The 10,780-nt window shown below is 48.3% G+C and overlaps 2 protein-coding genes across 2 annotated transcripts; both read right to left on the minus strand.

The window, feature by feature from the left end:
* Positions 1 to 1,805: 1,805 nt before the first annotated feature.
* Positions 1,806 to 3,010, minus strand: ColSpa_10242 (uncharacterized protein; the record flags this gene model as incomplete). The annotated part of the gene is made up of 3 exons (XM_049276454.1): positions 1,806 to 2,422; positions 2,482 to 2,832; positions 2,896 to 3,010. 3 exons carry the CDS (start codon positions 3,008 to 3,010, stop codon positions 1,806 to 1,808), a joined length of 1,083 nt encoding a protein of 360 aa, XP_049132411.1.
* Positions 3,011 to 8,031: 5,021 nt separating this feature from the next.
* Positions 8,032 to 9,203, minus strand: ColSpa_10243 (core trichothecene cluster (CTC) protein 14; the record flags this gene model as incomplete). The annotated part of the gene is made up of 2 exons (XM_049276455.1): positions 8,032 to 8,974; positions 9,043 to 9,203. 2 exons carry the CDS (start codon positions 9,201 to 9,203, stop codon positions 8,032 to 8,034), a joined length of 1,104 nt encoding a protein of 367 aa, XP_049132412.1.
* Between the last annotated feature and the right edge of the window lie 1,577 nt (positions 9,204 to 10,780).

Here is a 10,780-nt window from a genome sequence, read left to right on the forward strand (position 1 = left end):
CGGAGCCCCTCAAAAGGTGTAGATAATAAGACCGATAAAATCGGATGCACATTCGCTGGGGTTTGTTTGCACTAACTGGAACACGAATTGAAGGTAAAGGCAAATGCGGCAGATCTTTGTATACTTTGAACATCAAGCAGAAGCAGATGTCGTCAAGCATCAACGCTCATTGCCAGCAGGCAAGGGGGTCGTTTAATCCTGCACAGAGTCTTCTCACTCTTTTTTTCTTACTCGGTGGTGGTCTGATGATGAGCGCAGCTAACTGTTGACCCTCCACTCAAAACCTACTGCAAGGCTGCCTGAGGGACGGTGTTCAAAGTCTGGATGCGAAGCTTTTACCACCACTCTAGATCGTCTTTAATGGTGTTCAAGCTGATCGAAAGTAGGCCGAGCAAACACTTCATGAACCAACGCCATCTTTGAGAAGCATACTTTGAATCAACTGAAGTCACGCGCATCTTTGGGGAAACGTAAATTGCACTTTGGATCGAACAAGAAAAGCAAAGGTACCACGCAATGTCAATTGGGGGGGGGGGGGGGGGGTCGTTTCTCTTTTTATTTTGTTTTGATCGCTTAACTATCTTTTTTCCTCCAGCATAGTTAAGACTGATACCGGCACAGCCGGTATTTTCATGAGTATAACCTTTCTCGCTAGGTGGTGTCTTTCCTCGACTGTTATAGCATTGCAAAGTTCCCTATAGCCCCGCGATAGTGCAAGTTTAGAAAAGGTAAACCTACCCGTTCTCAGATTCTACCCAATCCGACCTTTTTGATTATTGCCTGCAGAGTAATTTACGCATACCATTGGATGGAAAGAGTGCATGCCCAGACTACTGTAATCAAGAAATTTCCACCGTGGCTGATGAGGCTCCGTATTTCCACAGATGCCATACCGTCGTTCACCTGTTTCGGTCCATGGCTAGTTGATAATCTCTCGACTGTTTCGCAGAGTGTACGAGAATGTACCAAGTCAATTGACGCTAGCTTCTTTCCCAAGACGGGTAAGGGTGATCAAAACTACCTGTACATATTCTTCACGACGATAGCCTTATAGCCGTTTAGGCGACTACCAATTCTAGCTCTCACAATGCTGCATCCGTCGTTAACGTTATCTTTGTCATTGGTGCTGATGCTATAGACAAATCCAAGCAGGATAAATACCAAGCTCATTAGCAATATTCCATTTTCCCGTTCAATGGCTCTCTAGCCTGAGGCTAAAGTCATGAGAAATGGTGAGAATATGCTGGCCCGATCCGAGTTTAGTGGAATGAAGGCAGCTATTAGGCCATGGCGCGGTATGTAACCCCTCAACATGAGACCAACCACGGTATATTGGCCGGTTAAACCCAGGGTATCGGGGCTGACAATATAAGTCTTTGTTGACTTATTTTAATGCTCTTCAAGGTAATTTGTGGGACTTTTACATTCTGTTTCAACAACGAGGAGCTAGGTCCAACCTTCGCTGAACCAGGATGAATACTCGATGGCGTGCTTACATTCAGCCGGAATCTGGTGGGGACTACCGAAGGCCTTACTCAACTTTGCTTGTATCAGGCTCGTCTCGTTTGCAATGTGATAGTTTACCCGAACGAACATTTTGAATGAACAGAATACTGTTGTGAAGATGTTAAATGTTAGACTACTATCAAATATAACCCTTCCTGGATGTTGCACACGGCTCAACGTGAAATATCTAACTAAACAATAGTTTCTCACTTGTCTTAACAGCCCAAAGCATCACGATCCACCAAAAAGGCCGCCAAACCCGTGGAGCCCAGAGTTCTCACCCCTACTTTGCGCTGCCATTAGTCGTTGCGGCCAAAAATGTTTCTCCGGGCAAAGCGCGAGCTGAGCAGGTCTTCGGGAGCCCGCTTGTTGGCCTGCTGTGGACGCTGGCGTTTAGCGCCTCCGCCACCTCCACCCAGCAGAGCGGCGAAAGCCGCCAGACCCTTGCCCTTACCGCGACCTTTCTTGGCCTTGGCCTTGGCCTTGCCGGCGTTGGGGGCAGCTGGAGCAGGTGCAGCTTTGGGGGGCGCGGCTGGGACAGGTGCAGGTGCGGCTGGGACAGGTGCAGGTACGGCTGGGACAGGTACGGCTGGGGCGGCTGCATCGGCGTTGTTGACGGAGGCTGCGGCAGGGCCAGCTGCCTCCTGGGTAGAGTTGACGAGAAGGTCCTTGACGGCAGAAAGGCCCTGGTCTCCCTGAGTCATGGCTTCCTGGTTCGACTTGACGGCGGCAGGGAAGTCGGCGATGTCCTGTGCGATTTGGGCATTGATGCTTTCAAGCTTGCCAGCGGTGGGGATGTTGTCGGGAGTGTTCTGCTTGGGAGTTATATCGGTCTGCTGGACGGCGAAGCAACCGCCAAAAGGACCTCTTGCGTTGCTGTTGAAGCAGCGGACGGTGCAGACGTCTCCGGTGGAGGCTACAAGTCATGTAAGTTATGGCCCAGAAGTGATAAGAGCATTGGACCGCATAAATTACCTCCTACGCAAGCCATGTCAGCCGGCATCGTAACGCTGAGCCTGATCATTCCGTTTTGTGGCTGGAATTCTTGAACCGCGAGCTTAGTCTGGCCTGTAGCGCCTCCGGAGTTGCTGGTCAAGTCGAGATCGCAGCTGTAGGGACCGGCGCCGTCGGCGCTGACCTGAGCAATGGTAACATCAACGTTTGCACCCGCTGTGACCTGGGTGACGGTCTTGTTGCCAAGTTGGTTCTCGGTTTCCTCGCCAATGTCGATGTTGCCTTGGAGAATGGTTCGGCCGCATTCATTGACGACGTTGGCGACAATTTCCTGCTTGTTGATAATGTTCGCATCAGGCTTGTTCTGGTCGACTGTTGAATTTAAGTGAGCTGGATGCTCGCCTTGCTAAAACTTTTCTGTCTTAAGAGACTTACCAAGCAATCCGGGACTAGCAGGACCGGCAGGGCCTTGTGCCTTCATGATAACGCCTTGGGCATGAGCCATCGCCAACAGGGCGGAGGCCATCAAGGCTCTCATGGGAGAAGACATTGTTGCTGTGCAGGAAAAGAGAGAGAAAGGTAGACTAAGAGATAGAGCACGAGTTAAGTTGGGTCAGTACGCGAAGTGAAGTCTTAATATGTGTCCAGCACCGTCGATAGGAAAGAAACGAGGGAGGCGATGGCCTCTCAAGAATGCAACAGACCGGCTGGAGAGGGGAAACTCAAAGGAAATATCGAATAGAAAAGAAAGTGTGGTGAGCGATGCAGACAGGAAGAGCACAGGGAGGCCAAGCGTTTTACCCAAGGAGTGAGCCGATTAAGTTTTACACATCCTTGCATTGTTTGTTCCGTCTTCCCTCTTTTGCTCTACACCCCTTTGACTATGACAAGAGTAGTTGTTTCTAGGGTAAAGCTTGTTATATAAGATGTGCACGGAGAATAAGTGACCGGGTTTGGGGACAACTACATGTGTAAGCGCATTGATGATACCAATCTAAGGAAGGAGAGCGGGCCACTGGGGCGTACAATAACTTTCAGGAACCATGAACGTTGTGCCTGCGCCCGGAAGCTTATGTGTGCGGCTGGCGCTGTTTCTGCCTCATCCATCCAGATTGGGCGACTCTTCCTGCTTGTTTCCTCTGTGTTCTAACCAATTAAGCAGCGATTTTCTCTGCAGCTCTGACGATCATCCGCAATGAATACCATTGTGTGAGTGGGGATACCTGTGGAGACAAAGGCGTACACAGCTGCCGACTGACCACGTTAAAGATCGATAGACATGTTCCAAGACCGAATCTTCTCCGTGGGACATCCCGCTTCCCTGACCCATGCTTTCGAGCAAACTTAACTTGAGCTGGTCGCAAGTACGTAGAACAATAGGGCGACAACCCCGACACACTGCCAGGATGCACTAACGTGGCAAGATGTCGCCGTAAGTTCAGACGAAGACGGGGCTGCAACGGCGTTTCAGGCCCTCTGGTAAGAGACCACAATGGGTTTTGCTGCTTTATCTACATAATAGAAGGCGGACATTAGATAGTGACCGCAGGCTAGAATCCCCGTCTTAGCTTTGCCACCCAGTCCGGCTGTCTCGCGGCGGCGAGCCTCTGCTAGCAGTTTCGACTCCCGAAGACTTCAGACGGCCCGCATTCTGAGACGACCTCGTAACGCTCAGACATTTCAGTAGCAGGTTTGCTTCTGCTGGCGCTTAGGCCTCGAGTATTCGAGAAGTTGGACGAGAGGTATTTAGGGCCGGAGGTGCTCCACGGTTCTACGAATGGAGAAGGCGATGCGGCCTTTTGAACCTCTGCTATGTTGTTTTCATACTGGAGCTCAACAAAGCTTCTCTTGGTGGGCTGAAATCGATGTCGAGGGTTTCTGTGCAGGAGTAAGACAGACGTCAAGACTCATCACAGCGAACTTGCTTCATGTCCTCATGGCAATATTTGACTGACAACTTTGCAGCATCTTTCAGCGGTCGAAGGTTTTGACACCGAAGTCCGATTTTCGCTCGTGGTCGGCTTCCCTATACATCTATTGATGTAGACGATGCACTCTGTTGCGTCACAATCTATTGCGGAACCGCGCTGCTTTCGGACAAGTAAAAATAGTCTGGTTGATGTGTTTGACAACATCACCTACCTAATTGGGGGTCTAACCCAAGTTTCGCAGTATACTTTATACTCACAACAAAGCCGAGATCCGCACATGGATCATCGCGGTTGACCCACACAGTCCGGAAACAATCTCAATCCCAATTCTGACTAATCTCGTTTCTAAAGTCTGAATAATAGAACTCTGTTGCTATGTTTGCTTGAGTTGGCTTGAGTCGGCTCTACGTCTGTCAGACTACTGAGTTTCCCTCTGTGAATATTGGTGTTCCTCGCATCTTGATTATCAATCGACGGTGGCATCGAATCTGCTGCAACAGTCAGGCTGCAAGTAAGGTGTAAGAGGTTCTGTGAACTCAGGAAGGATGAAGCAGCACAAATTCAGGTGAACTGCACGCCTGTTTTCTTTGCCACAGCACAATACATACTGATCCAGAGCCCACGAAACGGAGTGGAGGTAACAGAATAATCACAATTCGCATATCTCAAGTGTTCCAACTCGGTCGCCGCGGAGTAGACAAGGCCTAATGGACACACAATCCATCAAGGTAGTTTGGTAGATTAGAGCCCAGGCGTCTCTCACCTCTAGAAGATCATTGTTATGCGCAAGTTGGAAAACAAAAATTGTGTTAACGGTGATTATCAGATTATCAGTTAGCGGCTGTTTTCTCAGTTGAGATAATCATCAGGTCATCGGCGTGTCTCTAAAGCAGCTTAGCTGTAGCCACTAGTCACCCTGCTTTATCCTTTCTCAATATCTTTGATGTTAAGGAAAAGCGTTTTTGCACCAGACTCCTGGCCGAAGTGGGTACAGTTGTTGGATTGGGTATATGGGGACTATTGACTCGGTTGTATTACTTGTATGTGTGTGTATGTGTGTGTACGTGTTCGTAAGTATGCGTCGACAGATTCGTCAAGCTTCGAACAAGCCAAGCGGCACAATAGCGGCAAGACTGATTTCGTGAACACAACGCGCCGTGGTCGGAAACCATGTGGTCATGGGTTGGGTTGGTGGATAGTAACGTGAGTAGCCATGCCCGTATAGCGGCTGCTCAGCGCCTCTGATCTGTGAGACACGTTCGGCTGCGAGTCCGAGACAAGTCGTCGTACCTGGATACTTGGACTGGGATTGCACCCTGGGTTTCTGGCAGGCCGTAGCACGGTCATCGTGACCAGAAGAAAGATGGAGATTTGCGTCCTCGAGACGCGACTCGGCTCATTCGAAGGCGGCCCTTAGGCGTGGTATCACTGGTGAACCCTGTATACCGTAATTTTCTGCTCCTCCCGCACAACATAGTCTCGCCGACGTAGTACCTTTACATTTGAGACCTACAGAGAGAATAAGGCAGCTTGTTAGGACAGATGCACATGTTGATCGGCTCAGAGGGGGAATTACTGTTACGATCGAATCTTATTGCAAAGTCGGACGACACGACCGTGTGGGCCGCACCGTATATAAGACGGCACCAACTCGGCTTTAGCAGGGGCCAAGATGCTCCTGTGAGAAGGCCTTCAAACGGAGTGATAGGCTAAAGGGATCTTCAGGCGCGACTCTGGCCGACTGAGTAGCCTTCCAGAAGGAGTGAATCACCTGGAGCCACCTTGCCTAAAAAGTATAAACGCTAGCTTCATGACTCGTTACCATGGAAGGAGCCCAGCATAGGTACCATACTGGCCCAGCTACGGATAGGTCGGCAAAGCCAAATCGGTACCTGCACCCAATCGAGGCAGCCGCCTCAGATCTCAGTGTGCGTGCGGGCAAGCAATTGAAACGGCTGAATATTTTCTGCCCCGTTACCTTCAAAAAATTACCTACGGACAGAAATGAGCGGAAATTTCCATGATAGACCCTGTCTTCCTTTTCGAAACGATACCTGATTTGAAATAAGTTGAACGAAGGATTGTTACCAAATGATGTCTCTATGGGAGTAGAAGTTCCGAATGCTCTTTTATTATTCCTGAGGGAGTCTAGATGAGTCTAGATGCTGCTCTACTTATTGGAACTTCTGAGCTGGGTATATCCATTCTTCCCATTTTTGTCCCCAACTTGCCAGCATATGGGACAGCGTACGCACCGATGCTTAACAAAAAGACGCTTAAGGAGGCGATTCATCGTTGTACCTCGGTACTAAGGCTACGTCATCAATACACGGAGGTAGCCCGTAAACAATTAAATTCGCGTCGGCCGCAGGAAGCCTTGATACACATGATTTCCCATCATAAGAGAAGATAACTAAACCATCACACCAGCGGCGGCAAGAGCCACCAGCTTCGTACCACAGGCCGCAGGGCTCGCCCCAGCCACCAAAGGCGGAAACCTTGAGATTGAAGATTAATAACCAGCCTCAAGATGATGTCAAAGCGTCGATGCAGATATGGCAACGGATTGAATCATTCTTATAGTCTCCTACCTTCTCTCTTGAGGGTCAAATGCACGTGACGTTGAAAGTGCCGTTTTGGTGCTTAGTATTGCCTTGGATTTGCGGAACAATCGCATCGCCTTCAGAGAATTTCTGAGGTTCAAGAACCAACCACAATTTAGTTGAGAATTCAGTCTTGTAATAAACGACGATCGAGGACAAGACTTGGTCACGATGGGCGACACTAAGTGTGTCACGTTCTATAGGTCTTCAATAGGTCAAGTACCTTTACGGGGTAGCATGTGGTAATAACTGTACGGTGAGCTGAGCCTCGGCGCAGCCTCAGCTCACTTCAACCTCTCATTTACTGACCCTGAGCTTGGATAGTCGTGATCAAAGGGTTCACCATGGTCCAGTTGATCTATTAATTTATTACACGGTATCTAGGCTTAGACTTTGTGGTCGTATATAGTATCGCAGCCATTACGTCAGATTAGTCGAACATATCGTCCTCCAGACTATGCCAGCATCTGATGTCATGTTATAGGATAAATCAGCACACAGAAAATTGGCATACTGTAGCTTGGGGTACTATCCTAGGTCTGCAACCGTCATCCAGGGTCCCCAAAACAATTCCTGTTTTGAAGCACCCTTTAACAGGTTATATAAACTATAACTCTAGTATTAGAAGTTGTCATCACCGGAAATCTCGACCCGCAACTAGAACTGCTATCAAGACAATACAGCCGTGGGGCAAAACACAAGCTGAGATATTGGCGCTGGTGTCGGTGCCGCGATGGCATACGCACTTGCCAGATGTGATAAAGTTGTATAGATAGGAAGGTTCTCTCACAACTCCCACAGCTCAGCGATCATTGACTAGGGGCATATCAGGAGAAGTTTCCACTCTATGAGTATCTTAGAAAAGGGTCGTGTTCTAATGGCGTCTCTACCAGATAATGTACATGGGAGCCCTGAATCTTCTGACCAACTTTGACTACGTGAAGACTACATGTAGTGCAGCTTTGGCTTCATGGGTCTATCTCACAGTGTATCCCTATTTAATGCTGATACAAAGTCGAACCGGTAGCCGATTAAACTCAGCAATCCGCGATTTTGATATTGTCGACCGATACCAAAGCATCAACGCTGCTCGTAATGTCAATAAAAGGAAAATTGGAACGGTTTCCAACTGTATCAGCGATACCTGTATCGTTGGAGAAGAAGGGCGAGATATAGAGCGAGTTGCTTATTTGTACTGTAGCCGCCGGGATGCTTCCAGCTGCCAGAGTGTTGTTGTTGGCGACTTGGCCGACATATTTGGCCGTTTTCCAACTATCCTTGGTCGTGAAAACAGTGATAGCGTTGATCCCGTCCTCTGAGCAGAGCAAGACATCACGGCCTGGGTACCGTGCAGGATTCAAGAGTCCATCGCAGCTGACGCCTTTGTAGTCTGATGTAAAACCAGATATTTTGACAGTGCGTGGCTTAGGAGGAGCAGCATTTGTGTCGAAGGTGACAAAAGTGCCAGCACCGGCGTCGGTAACAATAAGCTTGCCGGTTGGGTGAAAGACGAGGCCTTCGTAGAGAGCAGGGTAGTAACTGTTGGCACTGGCAGTGTCGTTGGAGACATACCAGGGCGTTACATCACCGCTCGGCGAGACCTTGGCGATGGCTCTGACGCCAAAGTCAACAGGAACGAACGAGTTGCCGAGATGATCTTCGGCCATATCTTGGAACCCGTTGACAGTCAGATTCAAGGTGTCTTTTATATCCGTGAGGAAGCCAGCCAAGTCGGCTTTGTAGACAACCCGCTTTGTCTTAGTATCGTAACGGATTAAGTAGTTCGGGCCTGTAAGGTTTTGACCGAAAGTCACGAAAGGAGTTCCGCTGTTCGCCGAGATGAAAATGGAGCCTGTTTTCTCGTCGAAGTCGATCCCTGAGATATGGAAAGGATCTGTGTGACTAATCCCGTCGAAGGTGAGAATCTCTTGAGTATTTTTGTATGGGTCGTAAACCAACACGGTGGCATTGAAGTTGGAACTATGAACCTGTTATCAGTATGGCTCTTCGAGCACAAAGAATTGAACCAGAATAATGCTCGTACGCACCCGACATAGAGCTTGCAGTGCTGTGTGTCAAAGTCGAGATTTTCCGGATAAAGCTTGGAATTGTCGATAAAAAAAGTGCTGTTGAACGGAGGACATGCCCCCAGAGCCTTTGTCACCAACAGACTCAGGAGGGAAATGCTAGATAGTGTAAGGTGTAACATTTTTACAGTCTTGCAATGCATACAATACTCATATAGCAACTGACTGTTTTTTCGTTTTTTGTTTTTGGAAAAGATAGATCGGGTGACTTAGTGATGGATGTGAGCGATGCGCAAATCTAGGTTGTTACCACTCTTTTATACGAACTCTTGCCCACTCATTGTAAAGAATCTCTCCACGCTACAAGCAACGCACTAAGCCTTGATAATTACCCCATTATAGGCATTATAGGTAGTAAAGGAGAAATCCCTTGTATAGCTGGGGCAACTAAGTGACAAAACCCCCCTTTTTGCCGCGCGGTAAACATTAGTTCGTGATCGCGCCATGAACTATCTTTTAGAGTTTGAAAATCAATATCCGTATACAACCCCACCGGGGGCTTCAACGGTTAACTAACACGGCGATGGAGTGTGTCAGCGCCCGAGCTTTCCGACATTGCCAATGGACCCCTGTCAAAGCTCACTGACGAAACCCAGGCGACGCTCGTGTAGGTGGAATAGATCCGAAGTAAGTCTGCCGTGTAGCCGCTCCAGTGAAGTGATAAATTTAGAAAAGCCAGTGATATAGCAAGCACTTCTGAAAAGGTCTCGAATCCTGGCCGAATTTTGTAGGCGGGTAAGCGGTTCACAAAAAATAACATTGCTGTAAATTAGGCGCTTGAGAAGAGCTGTGACCTGTTTGCGTGTCAGCACAAGCAGAAATGATTAGTATATTTACTAGGCAAACACTGCATGTGTGCTTTTCAGGTTAAGGTCACCTGCCTCCTCTTCTTCAGTGTTAATATGACCAATATTCCATCGTCGTCTGCAGACTCACAGTTGGTCAATCTCTCCATAGAAGCCACGAGTGTGTCGCAAAGTAGTCAAAAAGGGGTTCGTTTGTAGTGTATGTATCATTCAGTCTACATGCATAAAGCCGATAACAACAATCACCTTACGACATCCGTGGCGTGGTTCTGGTCGAAGTTGACTGTCAACCCCAGAGCGTTTTCTATTACAATATTTTCTTATGTTTTCAAAGGATGATGGCCTCAGGCGCCGAAAAACTTTGGACATGTTGACTCGGATGGAACAAGTAAAGACACTCACCTTAAGCTTTCGTGACTTGAAAATCTGTTCTGGAAGTACACTACATAAGCTAGGTAGTAGCTTCATTAAACGCAACAAAACTCAAACCAACATACCTCTATGGTTTGCCAAGGCACCCGAGTCTAGCAGTCACCGGACGATGTGACGGCGAGGCTCACCTTCATTCTTAGTTCGAGACGCTGAGCGTTTTATACGAGAGACTATGAATATATGCATACTTTGGGTCCGTCAAACGACGTTGTCGTAGCTGTCAGACTTCATGTATAGCTTTGATACGGCTCATGCATTGTTTGTTGAGTATAGAGCGTGGTTCGGCATCGTGGGACAATGGGAACCTCTGATTTGAAAATGAACTGTAAAGTCGGTCAATATTGAAAGCGTACATGATGACCAGGACTTTAGCGGCGCGGTCCGGTGCGTACACAAGCACAAAAACCTAAAAAGCAACACAAAATCCTCACTCAGAGTCTGGCTAGGCCTATCTGATCAGG

This window comes from Colletotrichum spaethianum (genome assembly GCF_022836535.1).
Source record: "Colletotrichum spaethianum MAFF 239500 DNA, contig34, whole genome shotgun sequence".
NCBI lineage: Eukaryota > Fungi > Ascomycota > Sordariomycetes > Glomerellales > Glomerellaceae > Colletotrichum > Colletotrichum spaethianum.